Source organism: Phaseolus vulgaris, chromosome 8 (assembly GCF_051622355.1).
Source record: "Phaseolus vulgaris cultivar YP4 chromosome 8, ASM5162235v1, whole genome shotgun sequence".
NCBI classification, from domain to species: Eukaryota; Viridiplantae; Streptophyta; class Magnoliopsida; order Fabales; family Fabaceae; genus Phaseolus; species Phaseolus vulgaris.
Genome location: NC_143505.1, coordinates 2,682,806 through 2,702,349, shown reverse-complemented (window position 1 = coordinate 2,702,349; position 19,544 = coordinate 2,682,806). Strand labels below are relative to the sequence as shown.

The window sequence follows — 19,544 nt, the reverse complement described above, 5'->3', positions numbered from 1 at the left end:
AGACAAAATTTGAAATAAGTTGAGTATTTTATGAATGATAGATGAGAAGTAGAGAGGATGAGTTGGAAGAATGAAAGATATTGATCTTAATTGAAAAGGGAATAGAGAGGGAGGCAAAGGTAGAATGTTGTTAAGAAATAAGGGAGTGGCCAAAAAGGGTTTTTAGATGATGTAACCATTAAAAAAGGGACAGAGCATTGTTAAGAGAAAGAATCCTTGATTCTATCTTATCCTATTCCTATTCCTATTCCTTATTCCTATATCACATCACATGAGGAGACAGCCTTTCAAATCTACCATGTGGAGCACATACTCATTAGAGATTCAATTAGAACTCATAATATCTTATTTCTCTTCTCTTACACCTTTCTTACTCAATTCCAATAATTCAATCATATTGCTTTTCTTTCCCAACATTTTCAAGATGAACAAGATATGAATGTGCTTCGGCATTCACAGGTGCTCAAATAAATACCAAAATAATCACACGTGGAGGATTGTGGACCTAGCTAGGTAATTCATCACTTCTGGACGCTAAACTTTTCATTTTTCTGACAAATTCTTTTTCTTATACCAAATGAGAAAAAGATGAAGAGTGTAAAGTTTATCTCAATAATAGGTGGTCACGTGGAGTAACTATTATTTCTAATGTATTTTGCGTATAAACAAATTTTTGTAGTAAGAGTGTTACAAATCAAACAGGTCATCACAAATCAAAAGTTTTCATCTTCACATGCCCCAACCACGAACCTCGCAATTTTTTTTCCTCAAAATATGAAGATTCCATTCTGTTTTCTGGTCTTGTCGTTTCGATATTCAATGGTTCCCATGGGGGAAATTTAGTTTATTCATGTACCAACTATTTCATATATTTTTGTAAAAAATTAATTTACATAGAGAGCTATTGAAATTTTCGTTTTCTTCTTTTCATTGGTAAGTTGTTAGAGTTTCATCAGAATCATTATGATCTTCGTGCTACTCCTTAGTCTCGGACGAATGCCAAATGGGGGAGATACCTGCAGAAGACACTCCGATGCTCAAGTCAGTAAAAAGGGTATTCGGCACTCGGGTAGGTGTACAATAATAATAACATACCTTGTGTCCTTTGAATGTGTGTTATTTATATTATTTTAATGAACTTACTTCGTTGAGTCTTATTAGTGGAATGATAGTTTAACTTCACTGACCTTAATTTGAATAATTATATGTGTCGGTCGACCAGACCGTCCGTAGTATTTTGGTCAGCTTAGTCAAAAAGACCGAACTAGTCAGCTTGATCGGTCAGTCATACCGGTACATTAATCATACCAATTAAATCGATATATTAATAAATTAATTATAATTTTGACGAAGTTAATATTAATCTACATTAGTAGTGTTAATCATGTCTTCGTCTACTACCAATAAACATGCTAAAAATCGTTACCGTTGCAAAAGAAAAGTTAAAACCAATCATGGCATCAACACTTCTGCTAAGTTTGGGTTCTAATTATATGAAAACGGAACGACTCTCAAGATTGGCATCATTTTTCACCATTTTTTTAATAGTGATGCAACTATTTATAAATAGAATTTTCTTTAATCATTTTAAATTAAAATAAAACTAAGTAAATATAAATAAAAAAATAAGTGGTTGAATTTATGAAAAAATTGTTTAAATATAATGTAAGATTATGACTGGGACTTAAATTAATATTTCAGTATACTATAATGTCTTCACAGTGACATAATCAAAAGTTATGGAAAAGTATGATGGTAAGAAACAAAGTGAGAGCGTTGGAGCTGCGCCAAGACAGTGTGATTTGGAAAACCGTACAAAGGCGTGCTCAAAGAAACTCATCAATCCCTGCTACAACTTCAAGCTGCCATCATCATGGCCAAGGAACTAAACCTTGTCCTCATTATAGTATAATAAAATCGCTCTTTAAATGGATCATCAAAATAAATTAAAATTGGCATTCGTATATTTTTACTTTTTCCAGTAACATTTGATTTTTAACTCTGTATATAAATTGGTAAGAGGTGGAATGCAGAAAGTTTTCCCTGTTCATAACAGAGATATTATTCTACGAAGCTCAGGAAAAAAAAGGTTAATATTTGCTGCAGTACTTCAGTAATAATTGAAGTTATTTGGTAACCAGGGTTGATGGATTTCATTCAGACGGAAAGTTGAAAGTAACTTAACTTCAATCCAATGAATTGATCGTGAACTTTTAACGCATTCAGCATTAGCTTGTACTTTAAGCTGAAAATCGAAATTGTATTCGTTCACGAAATTGCACCAAAACGACTTAAGAACGTGCGAGTCACATAGCAAAACTTGGCTACTAGTTATTGCATTCTGTTTGATAAAAAAAGACTTGGCTTGTAGCTAGTAGTAGCTAGGTAGATTTGTCAGAGATGAAAAGATTTTCACGTGCAAAGTATTAATGGGAAACGAAATATCATGAAACAGGGACATTAAGACTCATTAATCAGACTCACATTTACACTGAAGCTTGTCTCCTTTCCTAACCATGCTTCCATTTGACTAGGGAATAGCCCTTACCATCATTTCCCACAGACTCATCCACATTAAATAGGAAATTCCGTGCCTTCGTCCTGTGATTCAATGGGCTCAAGCTTTCCAACAAAGTTTTGGCCCATTCCACGTGAAGTGGACCAAACAAAATTTAAGGCCAGATATAATTCGGCCTAACGCCACATGCATAGTCTCAAAGTAATTTAGGAACAGCATAAGGAGATTTCATATGTTAAAGCAGTTATAAGACTGAAGACATCAGAATTTTAAGAAGTTTCAGCTCTTATTCTTTTTAGTTCATAAAACAAAGTTAATGAACCATCATCAAAAATGCTAAAGTAATCGATTTCGTTACCTAATAAACAAGGTTGTTGTCTATTTAAAGAATGAATCAAATGTGTACTAGTGAATAAGCAGATGTCGTATATAGATATAACGAGTGTATAAGAATTGAAAACACTAATAGAAAAACATTCAAATTCAATGGTAAACATGCATACTACTTCAGTTTTGAGGTCTCACTCAATGTTCCTTTCAATTCCAATAAGCCGTCTTGCTGTTACAGCTTTTCTTCCATATAAATTGTTTTGTAAGATATTCTAAGGTTAAAGAATGGGGAAACAACAGCTACTGACTCCATTTCTTTGGAAAACTGTGACTCTTTCCGTTGGCAGATCAAAACATTGAAATCCATGTGGACAGACACCTTCTCACTTTTCAGGTTAGCAGGTAGAAAGACTATTGAGAACTCCGCGGTAGAAGCTCCAAAATTTACTTTTTTCATTGATAGCATTTTGACCAAATGGGTGTTGCTTAACATACTTCTGCATATTTTCAGCATTTGCCAATCCCTCCAAATATTGTTGCAGAGCACCTCCAGCAGCTGTCATAATTTATTTGTGATTAATTAATAAAGTCTTGCATGAGCTTTGGAATTCATAGAAGGGAGCGTACACTAATCAGCGATTACCACTAGAAAATAGTGCTCCAACGAGAAAACAAATGATCCCTTAATGCATTTTTTGTGGTTGAAAAATTATAATGAACCAAAATTATAACTTGCATACAATACCTATAACATTGGTGATGTTCTCCAATCATATTTAGATAATTACTTTGATAAATTAGAAGGTCATTTTGTTGTTTGGACCATACCTAGTGAATTGTCTCTCCGATTCTGATATTTGAATGTGCGCGGGAACACGGAGGTGTATGGCTAAAATAATTTATTGAAGCATTCAAGAGCAAGTTAGTAAAATAACAGAAATATGCAGGTAGTTTAGATATTATTGAATGAAAATTGGAAGAAAGAAAGAAAGAAAGTAGTTATTTACAGGATTAAGTAATGCCTTGTACGGAGAATCATCCAACAGCAATGTATTTGATTCATTATAGTATCCCTTCTCCCATGGAAGATTGGAATCATACTTCTCCCAAATTTTCCTCAAATCTTTAAAAACCAATGGCTTGTTCTTGTTTTCAAGAGTTTTGAAACTTGTTTGAGTACAATAAGAAAGATCCTACCAAAGTCAATAACATTTATATGAGATGCAGCGAGTAGGCCATTATCTCAAGGTAACTCCATCAAAAACAAATAATTATGTCGAAGAACAAATAAATCAAGAACGAACAAATTCCCATTCCATGCCATGATAAATAAGAAGGAAAAAACTGGATCATTGTTAGCTGTTACTCACATGGTCGGTCGAAATCCCACAAGCCCAAACATATATAATTTATACCAAATTTACTAAAACACGTTCTCCATAATTTTTTGAAAATGAGGAGCTAGAGTAGCCAAATGAGTTTCAGAGATAACGGATAAAATACTTACCCAACAAAAAAGCAACCTTTGTTTCATATTTCCCATCAAATAATCAATGACTTTGTCGATATTTTTCCTGAAAAATAGTAATATGAAAAATCAATACGACACAGATAAAATATCACTATAAGAAAATGGAGATAGCTACTGAAAAGATGATGCAGACAAAGTGAATACCGAAGTTTTTAACTGACATTTTAGAAAAAGATGGTTGTAGACTACCTCATTCTTGAAGACCATATGGCCACTTCAAACTTCTCAAAGCAGAAGTTCAAGAAGTCAAGATAGAAAGGCCTCTTGAATACTGAAATGAAGCATAACCCAATTAGTAAAGAATGCATAAGGTACACCCTCTTAGTATACAAAAGTAGAATAACAGAGTTGTTTCTCACGTGCTTTCTTTCCTATGGTTGCATCTGCTTTACGATGCTTTGGAGGGGGGGAAACTATGTCCACAAGAAGCCCATTTACATCAAGAATAATAAGCTTTTTCTTCGAACATACAATCGATGGTCCAACTAAAGAAATTCGCAAAGTTTTTGGCCTATCTTCTTCATTCCTGGTAGAAACAGAAAATTTCCTCATTTCATTCCTGTCAGAAACCTGTCTGCTATTGTTTGCTTCATGTAATACAGTCGACTCAGTATTTGTAGTATTTTTCATATCAACCTTTGGTATGCCACAAACTGCTCTTTTGTTTTTCTCTCTAAGGGGTTTCATCCTATATATCTTTTGTTGTTTAGGTAAATTAATGATGCAAGTAACACTATAAGGGCAGTATAAATGACAGAAATCTTAATATGCTCGGCTCCCAAAGTTGATTATTCTCTACCGTTCCATCGACATTAGTCCAAATGAACTCTGCAAATGTAGACATCAAAGGATTCAAATGATATATAGACTTATATTTATAAAAAAATAAGCCAGTAAAAACAAAAAATAATTTAATAAATAGTTTAAGATTACGATAAAATACACAACTACTAGATACAAAAACTCCAATTGTTCCATAGAAAGATCAAATAAAACCTTGTGATCTTCCATCACCATAGTATGGGAACCTTCTTCAATATTTTGAAGCATGCAAATCCCCTCTAGTCAATCTATTTTTTAGTTTACTAACTAAGTGTGCGCATTCTCCATTCCGGCTGTGCAATCATCCACTGGAATAGAGAAGGCACTTTAAAATGTTAAGCTGTAAAGAGCCAGAACAAGTTCAACATTTTAAACCTACTTCTGTGTTCTTTGAACTCTAGCAGCTGTATTGTTTACTAAACTAAAGGCGTAACTTTCCTGCCCTGTGTATGGTGTGCTAGGTAGCAGTATAAATGGATTGAAGAAATAGGAAAATATGAGAATGACCAACATAAGTATATTATTTAATTCCAGTCATGAAAAACTGAAAGTAAAAGAAACTTTGTTTTGCACACTGCAGTGTAGATTACTTAGTTCTGTATAGCAAATGCAACTTCCATCCAAGTTCTCTTGTTCCCGAAGAAAGAACATGTGTCTAAGACTAAACCACTAGTAAATAGAAAAAATATTACATGATTAAAATGGTTTTGGTACAGACCAGACATATTTCCAAATTCAAGACTACTGGTTTAGAAGGAGCAACTCTATACCAGTTTATACTCATGCTCGGTGCTATATAATTAAAAATTATACTTATATTACAAAAAGGTAGTCACGAGAATTAAAAAAAAAAAAACAGAAGATCAAAATAAACAACCATATCCAGTTTGGGTGCTGAAAGTTTAACTGATAAAAAAAATGGAGAATAACATAGACTGAAAGATTCCAAATAATCAAAGTCATGCATATACAAAGTACAATATATACAGATGAACAGCTTAAATGGATAAGCCATAAGAATAGAACAAATTATACCGTAAAACAGTAAATAACATGAGTTCTAGCAAATTTGTAATAAGAATAACAGTTGCAACATATGGCTGCCAAAGAAAAAGAAAGAAGAACAAAACAGAAGTGCAGAAGTTTTAATATAGTGTAATTCAGGTTAAGCAAATACCGGTGAGCAAAGCAAGCTTTGGAAGATACAAGGTAGAAGAGAATGACTTTTCTTCTTCTTCTTCTTCTTCTTAACGTGTAGTCAAAGAAATAGTAGACGTAAATAAAGAAAAAACATTGACCAATTGGGCTGAAAAGGAATATGAAAAGTTTTACTTATAGTAATAAAGCTTAAACTGGAAAATTTAAAACCTGGTGCTGCCTACAATTAATGCACTAAACTTTAAAGATTTACCTTTAGATGATTTGATAGAAAAAGCAAACAATTAAAATTAAAATAAATTTTAAATTAAAAAAATAATAATAATAATATTAAAATAAATTTATTAATATTTTATTTATTTTATTTATTATTTATCTAGAAAATATTATTATAAATAAAATATTAACGTATATAATTGATTATGATTTTATGATTTTATGATTTTATTTATCATCTTATTTTTTTCATTATTTCATTTCATTTTTTGTAAAGTATAAAAAAAATAACATAGACTCTTGTAAAGAAATTATGGATAAATATAAGGATTAAAACCAAGTGAGAAAGACAATTTTTAATATACAATAAAAACTTTAATCTAATTTTTATGCGGTATAAAAAAAATTATATTGCTAAAAAGTAATTTAAAATAACTACTATAAAAATAAAAAATTATCATACTAACAATATGTTATTAGATATTTATAATATAAAAAATTACATTATTTTGGTAACTTTTGAAACCTTTTCATCTTTATTGAATATTTTCAATTTTACTTTCTTCTTTAAATTCTCTTATCATTATTTACTCTTTCTTTTTCTTACTTTAACCTTTTATTTATTTATTTTACAGTAACAAAATCAATTGCTTTCCATTAATGTATTATGATTCTTTTCTCCTTATTCCTATTCTTATTTAAACTTATATTGTTTTCCTTAAATTTCTTTTTAAATGATAAAATTATTTTCTCTAGCAATTTATTTTAATTTTAAACTTTATATTTTAAAAGTTAGATTTATAAAAAAATTATTTCAATTCTTATCATCAATTCTAAATCATTCTACATATTGCTAGAGGATCAATCATCAATAAATATCTTGAAACTTAAAAGTTATAAAGATTAAAAAATATATACAAATATTTTTACACTATCATCTATATAATTCTTCTATGTTTTATAATATAATTACTTTAAAAGTTACACATTCAATATTTTTTTTATCAGTTAATAATATGAAAATAATTACCTTAACAATAGAAAAGGACACACAATTATATAACAGTTATCGCACCAACCATATACATGTATACAAATTTTTATTTTTATTTTATCAGCAAAAAATAAATATAATTAAAATTGAACATTTAGGAATATCTCAGCCCGTAGAATAGGTGTTCCTAATTGAGATAAAATTTTGGTACCATCCTTCACATTCAGGGCACCCAAAAATCACATGTACACAAAATTAAACTCATGGAATATTGCATAAACGATTCAGATATTCAATGCTACAAAATTGAACTCATTGTATTGTTCTACTAACCTGGCAGTGGGAGACGGTTGACGGAGCCTGCCGTTTCAATGTCCTCTGCGGTGGCGCGTGGGTGCTGTTCAAACCGCTCTTGGTTCTCCGTTGGTTTTCGTGGCGTTGGAAATGGTGGCGCGGGTGGTTTAGGTTTGGCAGGGGGTTGAGATCTGTTGAGTATTGAGTATGTTCTTGATAGGACAAAGTGATGGGACGGTGACCGTAGACGATGCAGATGAGGTGTTTGATGGAACGGAATAGCGGCACTTTAAGCAAATTGATGTTTTCGTGTTCTTAGGTTTTCAAATAGTGAATGAATGATGGTAACCGCAATCGTAAGTAGATCCAATTCGCAAGAGTCAACTTATTTCCGCTGCTTCACTTTCCTTCAATAGGGTTGGGATTTTGGGAATGGGAGGGAGGGGATTAGATTAGAGAGGAATATACGAGGATGTGTGAGGTTTTTTTAAATTTAGGAATGGTAGAATGGATTTGTAAAGATTGTTTATTGAAATTTGTGAGTGATGTGATAATTATAAGATAATTTATAAATTATTTTAAAAATATAAAATGTAAATTTATAAATTTAACCTTGTCAATAAAAAATAGTTTAATAATAAATTATGACATTTTAAGTTTGAGTTAATTATTTTTTTTAATATATAATATTCATAATTACTAATAATAATTTTGTGTTAAATTCAAATAAATTTATAAATATTAAAAGTATAAATATAAATATAATAAAAATATACATATATTTATAAAAATTAAAAACAATAAATACATAAAAAAAAATAAACAACAGAGTACAAATATAACAAAACAAATGTAAATACAAATATTAAGATTAAGAAAGTAAACATATAAAAAAAATTAAACAGTATCTTCTAAATGAAAAATATATAAAAACAATAAAAACATAATATATATATATATATTTATTTATTTATACAAATTAAAAACAATAAAAACATAGAATGAAAAACTAAACAACAAATACAAAATAATAAAAAATATAAAAACAGTAAAAAAAATAATAAGAAAATATAAATAAATTTATAAAAATTAATAACAATAAACACATCAACAAATGTAAATGTATTTATAACAATTTAAAATAGTATTAATAAAATTAAAAATAATAAATACATAAAACGTATTAATAAAAAATGACATTAAACACATAATACTGTAAAAAACAAAAACAAATAAAAATATTAAAGTTATAAAATAAAAACTAAACAATAAACATAATAATTTTTATTTTTATTTTATCAGCAATAAACAATGAATAAATGTGAGTCACTTTAGGGGTGACTCAACCCTTATACAAAACACACGACCTTTAACCTTGTTCACGACACACACCCCGCCAACTCCTAAGAACTTAAATAAAACCGAAAAGAACAGCCAACAACCCTCACTCTTATATCCAAATAAGACATCAAAACATCATCTTCATACAGACCAAAGGATCAACACACTAGTCAGAGAAGGAAAAGATAGCATCCTGCGACTTATAAGTAACCCAAGCTCATGTCTTTAGTTGCACCAACGCAAATACTTCCAAAACATCTATTACACCCCCTCTAAAAATTACTCTGTTTCTATGTTTCCAGATTTCGTTGACAACCGCGATCCAAATCACTCCCCAAACCTCATTTGCCGAAACAGACACGTTACTCAACCTAAACTGAGAGAAATTTTGCAGTGGAACATTATGAAACACACTTTGCACGCCCAACCAAGCACAACAAAGGTTCCACACTCGCCACGCAAAACTACACTCAAAAAACAGATGAGTGTTAGATTCCTCCTCCACCCCGCAAAGACTACACACAGAACTTACCACCGTGATCCCACGTTTTTTCAAGTTAGCCTTAGTAGCCAACTTATTTTCCAACACCCTCCACACCGTAACATGTGCAGAAGGTACAACCTTACACTTCCAGAACTTCATAAACTCCCCCTCTCTCTCCCCTATTCGCCCCCCCCTAGACGGAGATATCCAGTTTTAACTGAATACCCTACTTCCTCCCCTTCCTTCCACTCCCAACTATCTTCCTTCTCCAAATTCAAGCTCACACCCTGAACTTCCTAAGACAGTAGACACACTAAACTCTTTTCCCACTCAAAAAGACTCCTTCTCCAACCAAACTTCCAAACCCAAACATTGTTGTTCCAAGCCCCTACCTCTGCCACCGAGGAAGCTTTTGAAACACTAAGTGAAAACAGCCTCGGGAAAACACTTTTCAACGCCCCCTACCCACCCAATTGTCTTCCCATAACATAACTTCATTCCCATTACCCACCTTCCAAGCCACGACATCTTCAAAATTCTGACTCCACCCTTCTAAGCTCCACACCTCCCTTAAATCTTTCCCCCACAAGGAATCTGAACTTCCTCCCCTTCCCTCTCTCAAAATTCTCCAGCCCTCGTACTTGGAATCAATTACCTCTTTCCACAAACCACCCTTATCCGACCCCAGACGACAAATCCATTTACCGAGTAAAGCCAAGTTGAAAATCCTTAAGTCAATGACGTCAAGCCCTCCATCCTCCCGCGCTTCACACACCTTTTTCCAAGAAGCCCACGCTACCTTTCTTCCATCAGAGCCCCAACCCCACAGGAAATTCCTTTGAATACTCACTATCTCGTTTGCCACCCCAACAGGCATTTTGAAAATAGATAGGTAAAACAAAGGGATAGAAGAGAGAACCAACTTGATCAGGCAAATTCGCCCTGCCATAGACAATAGCCTGCCTTTCCAACTACTTAGTCTTCTTTTCGCTCTATCTATCACCCCAGCCCAAAACTCCTTTTTCTTATGACACCCTCCTATCGGCAAGTATCATCACCATACTGTAACATGTTAACCTTCACCTTCTCTCTGCCAATCTCCAGACTATCTATCATCTTCCTCTCAGTTGCCATTTTAGACACGCCTGCCAAGCCTTTCGCCGCAATAAGGAACAAAAAAGGGGCTAACGGATCGCCTTGTCAAAGTCCTTTTTTTGGGAAGAACTCCTTAGACGGACTACCATTCACTAACACAGACACAGAAGCAGACTCCAAACACCCTTTTATCCAGCGAAACCATTTACCACAAAAATCGAGCCTTTCTAACATATAATAGATGAACTCCCATCTCACTGAGTCATACGCCTTTTCAAAATCGGCTTTGAAGAAAACACAACTTTTCTTCCTTCTCTTTATCTCATCCAGAACTTCATTGGCGACTAACACACCATCCAACAAACCCTTCCCCTGAAGAAAGGCAGACTGCCTGACATTAATGACTTTTGCAATCACCTTTTTTAGACGCAGCGACAGAGCCTTCGAAATAATTTTGTACAGACATCCGACCAAAGAGATAGGTCTAAACTCCCCAAGCCGCATAGGATTTTCATATTTAGGGATCAAGCATAAGAACGACACATTTGAACCCCGAGGCCATTTTCCGAAGGATTCGAAATCCTTTACTGCAACCATAATATCTGCTTTGATGAGATCCCAACAAAACTTTATAAATCCCATATTAAAGCCGTCTGGACCAGGACTCTTCGAGCTGTCACAACTCCACACCGCTTCCTTAATTTCCTTTTCAGTAAAATCTCCAACCAACATCTGATTATCCTCTACGGAAATGGAATTAAAACAAACGTTGTCCAGCCTAACCGGCAACTTTTCATTTCCAACAAACCTGGCTTCGAAGAAATCTCTGACATTAACCTTAATCTCATCCTTACCCTAAACAATAAACATAATAATAAAATATGTAAAACCAACACATAATAATGAAATAATGAAGAAAAGTAAATACATTTAGAAAATTAAAACTGTAAACAATAAACATATATAAAAGAATATAATTACATTTATTAGAAATAAAAAACAGTAAACATAAAAAAAAAAATAGTAACCACACTCAATAAAAAAAATTCTAAATAAAAAAAAATATTAAAAATTTACGTGAAGGATGAAGACATTAGAGAAGAAGAATAAGAATAAACTGAAGAGAAGAAGAACAAACTTGAGAACAAAAAGAAAAAAGTTTGTGATGAACAAAACCAACCAAAGAACCACTCCTCCAAGATGCAATATGAAAAAAAATAAAAAACAAAATAAATTTCAACACTTTTCTCACAGAGGAAGAATTGATTTTCCTTCTACCTTTAAAAGGCATAGAATCGATTCTCGTTTTACCTTTAAAAGTTATAAAATCGATTATCTCATACCATTAAAAGTCACAAAATCGATTCTCTCCTACCATTAAAAGTCACAAAATCGATTCTCTCCTACCATTAAAAGCCACAAAATCGATTCTCTTCTACCTTTAAAAGCCACGTAATCGATTCTGCGTCATTTCAAAAAATCGATTCTCCACCATTTCAAAAAATCGAAAATCGATTTTGCACCAATTTACAAGGATAGGAAAATCGATTCTGAACCATTTGGAAAAATCAAAAATCGATTATGCACTAATTTACAAAGAGACGAAAATTGATTCTGCACTTCCAAAATTCGGAAAGAAGAAGGAAAAGGCACTGTAATAAAGAAACTGAAAACTCACTAATACCCACATTATTTAATATTAGAATTGATAAAAGGATAACAACGTAAATGTTTGTTTGTGCCTCTACAATCATCACACATCTTCTCAATTTTACGAGAAGTGAAAAAACTATGAACTCGCTCGCTCGTCCGCACTCACGTCCTCACATACCCTGATCCAAACAAAAGTTCTTCCCGCTTGTCCCTTCCTCCTCCGCTATCACACCTAGAAGCAAACAGAGTGGAAGAGAAAAGGTGAAGTGCTTCAGAAACATTTTAATGGCAGTTATTAAATTCAATTTAATTCAATTTTAAAATTGAGATTTGTATTTTAAAAAATAAATTAAAATCTCAATTATAATATTAATATTAATATTATATTATTCTTGTTTTAAAAAAATACTAACATGCGAATCATACCTAAATATTGTGTGTATATATACACATTATTCATTGTAAAAAATAATCTAATTACATTGCATGAGTTAACAACAATATGTGACCAAAAAAAAGTTAAATCGATAACATTTTTTTTCTTCTATAACATTTACATGTATAAAGACAAATATAAGAAAAAATAATAAATTGGTAATATTTGCACCATAACCACTCATATTTCGCACTCTCTGCTTTTACATTGCGGACAAGTAGTTTTTTTTCCTGCTTTTTGTTATACATGAAAACATATTGATGTATAACAAAGAAGGGAGTGAGAATAACATGAACTTGAGTTTCTGTTGTATACCACCAGCCTAAGCCCAAATATAATTGTAAAGGCCCGTGCTAAATACTTCAACACTTCTTTTAAGCAATTTCTTCTTGCACCTCCAAATTTCTTCCTGCACCTCTATACTTATTGAAATTCAAAAAATACCCTTTTAAATTTGTATTTTGAATTTTAAAATTTGAAAGTCATTTCTTAATTCATAAATGAATTTTAATTGTAGAATTCGAAAGTTAATATTTCAAATTCTAAAACTTGAAAATCATTATAACTTTTAAATTCTAAAATTTAGAGTACAAAGTTAACTTCAGAATTTTATAATTCAAATCGAAAATCATTTTTAAATTAAAATTAATTTTTGAATTGTAAAATTTGAAACAATAGATAATAAAGAGTGCAAGAAGTTAGACTTAATTTTTTATTTTATTAAAAATAAATCTGACTTTTCACCAAATATGGAGGTGAAAGAAGAAATTGGCCTGTATCGAATGTAAAAGGTAGTTTAAGTGTGTAAAAGCATATAAATTTTATAAATTGAGTGAAGAATGTTGCAAAAGAACATTAATTGTATAATTAAATGTATGATTAAATGTATGATGGAGTAAATATGTTAGATTAGGCAATGTGATTATTGAAGACGTTGAATCTTTAACAACAATGGAAACTTATTGATAGAGGCACAATTATTTGGATATTAATGTTTTAATTATTGGGCATAGCCAGATTGAAGTACTGCAGGAACAGGAAGGTGAAGGACACTTAAGAAGAATGAAAGTTAAACAATTTGCAGCAGATTATGAGAAAAATCCTTCCGTGCATTGGTTGGTGCATCCATTATTAAATTTAAATCAAATAAAGTTAATTCTATCATACTAAACCCACAAAAATATATATCAAAATTAATTAATAATAACCTTATCTATTTTATATTAGGTATTAAATTATTAATAATTTTCTATTTTTAAGTTAAATTATCTATTTTATGGATGTGTATAGAAAATAATAAGATTAATTTATTCTAGCTCTTAAATTATTAATAATTTTCTATAAAAATACTACTGGAACCTTCCCTATACATATATTATAATGTCAAGAATGTGTGTTAACGAAGCCCAAACAGTCGTTAGGATATGCTTGAAATGACTGTGATACCATATTACAAAGCGAACTTTAAGCCTAATTCAACCCTATAAAACCAGTTCATGGGGTGATGTTTGCACCCACTTATATACAATGAAATATCATAATCTCTAGTCGATGTGAGATCTCTAACATTTAGATTCATTTTAACTAAATTAAATTAATCAAGTTAATTTAAATTGGAATAAATTCAAATTGTAAGTTTTCATTATGTACTATTTATATAATATAATTTCGATATAAAATATTAAATTGTAAGTTTTCATTATGTACTATTTATATAATATAATTTCGATATAAAATATTAAACAAATATATAAAAAGAAAAGTTGAGGATAAAGAGAAGAAAAAGTGATGAGAAGGTTTATTGAGGAAGGTTTTAGTGGAATTGGAATTATTAGCCATGAAAGTTTATTAAAGGAGGGCACTTCCCACCCACTACTTGCAAATTAATAAGGAAAACTAAGGTACCAATGAGCATCATATGATGCATCATCTACTCAAATCTCACACTATGCTTCCAACCAAATAACTTCCACTCTACCCACCGACATGTCCGTGAAAACAGTTCCAACCATTTAACACATTCATTAAATATATCAAATTCATAAGTATAATAGTAAAACATAAACCTTAAATTTAATTTTCCAATTTCACTGAAAATTAGGAAGTGATGATGAATAAGGTGTACGTGTAGCCACGTATATTCAGCAAAGAATTAAAGGAAGTTCATTATATAAGAAGGTACAGTGAATGATTGCAAGAATAATCCATCCATCCCTGTCTTTAAAGTTATATAATCATATGTTATAATAGCATTTACCAGAAAAAAGTTATCATTTGTAATATAAGTTACTAGCAGTTTTCATTGACCAGATCCTTAAAGTTAATTGGTTGTGTTGCGATCACTTTGCAGAAGGTTCACTGGGATCATGTGCACATTTCATGCACGCCATGATTGTAGATTCACATGCTTGAGAAGATGCAGTGTTCATCAAACCTATTGGAGGATTTGTGAGATATATAAAGCTTTTTATGACCCTCTTGATGATGCATTCTTCAGCTGAAAAGTTGCAGAAAGAAAAATGGTGGTCCTGGTTGAGAAATGTATATTTAAAGAGTGGTCCTAGTGGTTTGAAATCTGAGGAAATGGAATTGGTTTGTGTGTGGATTGCTACAACCGAGGAAAATAGTATATGCTAGTGACCATGTTTGTAAATTAAATGCTTTCTTTGCTTACTATACCATTATCAACACACTTTAGAAACATTGTTTTGTTTTTCCAAAAAAAATCACAAACATGTTATTGAATTAGTTTGTTTTTTTTAAGAATTGCTTACTCTTTGCTGATTCTCCTCATAGATGTTTTTAACTAATGCTTATTTTAATTTAGTTTACCCCTTTTCTGTCGTATCGAAATATGCAGGAATTTTATAAAGTTGTAATTTTAAAATTGATTAATTTAGCTTTGAAAAAATAAAAAAAGGTACATTTTAATTATCAATTAATTATATTATACTTTACAAGTCAAAAATCTAATAGATTAAATTATTAAATACAAATACTTGAATTACTAATTATCCCCAAAACTTTTAAGATGATGAATTTATGAATCTTTTTATATAATGTTTAATTTTTAAATTTTAGTTGATAGAAAGACTTATACTCATACTTGAATTCTTTTTTAATTTCTTCTAATTTTTTCTATATTTCCTTAATTTTTTTCTATTTCTTTTTAAAATTTTAAGATGTTTTTTTTTAACTTCTTTGTTCTAACATAAAAGTTAGAAGGTGATAAAATTCAAATCAATCTTAATATTTAAAATTTTGATGTGAGTAAATTTTTTATTTTAATTTTTTTTTAATAAGTCTTTTGTTTTATGTTAATTTGTATGGATGTGGTTTTATTGTCATATGTTTGATTTGTATTACAAAGTGAACTTTAAGTTTAAGTCAAACCAATAAAACCGGCTCATAGGGTTGAAGATTGTCCTCATCGGGATATCATATTACGAAGTGGACTTTAAGCCTAACTCAACCCCATAAAATCGGTTCATAGGATTGAGGTTTGCACCCACTTATATACAATGAAAGATTCTAATCTCTAGTCGATGTGGGATCTCCAACACACCCCTTCACGCCGAGAGTGACAACCGCTCGTGCGTGGGATAACATATTATGGGTGATGACCTGATAAACCCAACAAACACTCGTTAGGATAGAATCGAAATGACTCTGATACCATATTATAAGGTGGACTTTAAGCCTAACTCAACCCTATAAAACCGAGTCATATGGTTGAGTTATGCTTAAAGTCTACTCTGTAACATGGTATCCCATTTGACGTAAAAACATATATTTATGTTAGATTAAATTTATAGTGAAATGTTTACTTTTTAATCAGACTTTTCCGTAAACAACTTAGATTATTCTTTACTCTTATGTATTTAGTATATTTATACGATCGATTTTGTGTCTTAATTAAATTATATTAGTTTATTATATTTTGTTATGTAATGATTATAATTAATAAGAGAATAAAATATATTATATATTTAAACAATCATTCTAGACTAGCATAGAAAGAAATGTCTACTTGAAAATTTTAAAATTTGTGTATATTTACTCTATATACATGTCTGTTTTTTTAAATAATAAATATTATGTATTTTATAATAGTTAATAACTTGGAAGGTTACAATTAAGATTAAACACGTTATACACTACCTTACATGTTAAAAAATAGTTTAAAATTTTAATTGCATATTTTTTAAAATGTTATTTGTATAAAAAAAAAATGCGAAAGTAGACATTATCCAAATGAAAGGATGATCATCCTATGGAAAATATTTCTGAAATTTATTGGAAAAAATTGTAATGGAAATGGTTTTAAAGTTTGCGAACAAAGTTTATAATCTTATTGAAAAAAATGAATAATTATTGAAAAATTTACATTAATATAAAGAATACGTATTAAACTATATTAAATTTGTGTTGTTTTATATCATGTAGTATCGTTGTGCTCTATAGTTTAATCTTGAATTATTGGTCGTGAAGGGATTTATTTCCTTAACATTGAATAACTAAAACACCATTTTACTCCTTTAGTTTTACCTTTTGTTTCATGTTACCTATATAATTATAATTTATCCGATAATTTTTTTTTTTATCAAGTATGGTAGTAAATAACATATACTTCAAACATTATTAAATAATAACTATTTTTTTTAAATAATTAGTTACTATATTAATTAAATTAAATATTATTTTTTAAATTAAAATACTATTGATATTCTAAATAATTTATATTATTATTAGAAATTTATAAACTAATTTTTAAATTATATCCAACTTAACTACTAACTATATATAACTTTAAAAAGTTACTTAACCCTTTAAAAACAATAATAGCTAACTTAATATTTTCTTGAACCATTAAACACTCTACATTTTAAAAAAATGTTATTAATGAATTATTTTTGTATTTTCTTAATATTAATCTTACTCATTTAACTCAGCCAATATGGTTTATACAGATTGAGGAAAAGTAAATACTTAATTTTTTTAAAATAATAAACTTTAGTTGTCCAATTCGATCATATAATAAAATGGATGGACCATAGTTTTTATTATGGGGGTGGAACACAGTTAAAATTTGCGTCCATTAATAACCAAACATCGACAAAATAGGATAAAATATTACCTCAATTTATAGGCTAATAAATGAAGACTCTCTTCTCATTAATATTTATGTAATGTTAACAAAAAAATCACATTAACATTTATGTAGTTAGATCAATTTGTTTGTGAGGTTCAACTAATTTTGCTAGCCCTATTTATTCTAAGGGACATGGTATATTATATAGTCAACCCTTCATTGTGTACCATAGAAAAAAAATGGCTAAAGTAGGTGGAAAGCATACTGAATGTGACACATGCTAGTAAAAGCAATTGCTACTATTACTACCAATCATCTACATTTATTAAGGGATTGAAAATAGAAATATAATAAAATAAAAATATATTAATTTATCATTCACCTGTTTAAAGAGGAACGAAACAATTTACAGTTTCTCACACTCCTTTAGTTTATTTTAATAAGTTTGTTACCATAAATTTAATGAAATTTATAATTTATAAGAGATAACTTGTGGATTAAGTTATAAAAATGTTGAAATAATTATCTATTATCTAGAATATTCAAAAGTTCAAGTGAGATAATAGTGATTAGTGTTGAGATGTGATAGTGATACATGATGTTAGTAAAACTTGTTTGAGTGTGCAACAATATATTCATTAAAGTCATAAATTATCTTTCAAATATTAAATTGATGCTTAAAGCGTTGAGAGATTGAAATTATGGTTACTTAAGCAACAAATGAATGTTTAAGTAAGATATTAAACCAATTTATTCTTTATCGAGAATGATCGTTCAAGCAATGAGAGGATATTCAAGAGAGAAACCACATCAATTTCCTCTCATTTGGAAATGATATTACTCAAGTGATGAGAAGTAACTCGGACGAGGAAGTCTTCTTCTGTAAAAGGGAACAAAGTCACTCAATAAATATGAGCTTGCTTATGCGATGTGTTTAAATAATTTTATTTTAGAAGCATGATGATAAAATGCATGCATTTGTACGTGAATAACTATATAATATTATGACTTAATGTAATTTTGTATATTAATACCTAATGTAGTAGTATTACTCTTTATGGGTGTGTGATGAGATATAATAGAATGGTATTGTAGACCTAAAGATTATGGTATTGACTACACATACTTATTAAGAAAAGAGGTTTACATTGTTCCACTAATGCATTATTTTGCTGATAATATTTGTCCAAAGAATTTAGGATAAACTAAATGCTAATCTTTGAAAATATATGTTTTTTTAAAAAACATAAAGTATAATAAATCACCCAAAAATAAATTAAATGTAATATTTATCTTTAAGTCACGTGAAATTTATTATAATGTTCACGTTGATGCTTTTATTATTTTAAATTACTAATTTACCTTAATATGACTGATATAAATTGCTATTCATATTCGTTACATGCAACAAATTAAATATTACACATATTAATTAAAAATTAAAAATATTTTAATGTTAAAATTTATATAGTATATAAAATGTCACAATATAATATTAATATCACTTTTCAATAAAATTTGTTTGAAAATCTTGAACTAGTGCTCGTAGAGTAGAGTACTAATTACATTAGCTTTACTAT

At 30.0% G+C, this 19,544-nt stretch overlaps 1 protein-coding gene across 4 annotated transcripts; it reads right to left on the bottom strand.

The window, feature by feature from the left end:
* Nucleotides 1-2,921: 2,921 nt before the first annotated feature.
* LOC137825685 (putative FCP1 homology domain-containing protein C1271.03c) lies at nt 2,922-8,367 on the bottom strand. 4 transcript variants are annotated; one of them, XM_068631423.2, is made up of 8 exons: nt 7,903-8,367; nt 5,179-5,207; nt 4,739-4,905; nt 4,569-4,650; nt 4,356-4,422; nt 3,856-4,041; nt 3,677-3,737; nt 2,922-3,404 (listed from the first exon to the last, which is right to left on the bottom strand). In XM_068631423.2, the coding sequence occupies exons 2-8, from the start codon at nt 5,190-5,192 to the stop codon at nt 3,244-3,246; spliced, it is 738 nt and encodes a 245-aa protein (XP_068487524.1). In that variant the 5' UTR covers nt 5,193-5,207; nt 7,903-8,367; the 3' UTR covers nt 2,922-3,243. The 4 variants fall into 4 exon arrangements, with proteins under 4 accessions (XP_068487524.1, XP_090150580.1, XP_090150581.1 ...); XM_090294454.1 differs by lacking the exon at nt 5,179-5,207 and adding an exon at nt 6,379-6,507 and having other exon boundaries at nt 7,903-8,349; XM_090294455.1 differs by lacking the exon at nt 5,179-5,207.
* Between the last annotated feature and the right edge of the window lie 11,177 nt (nt 8,368-19,544).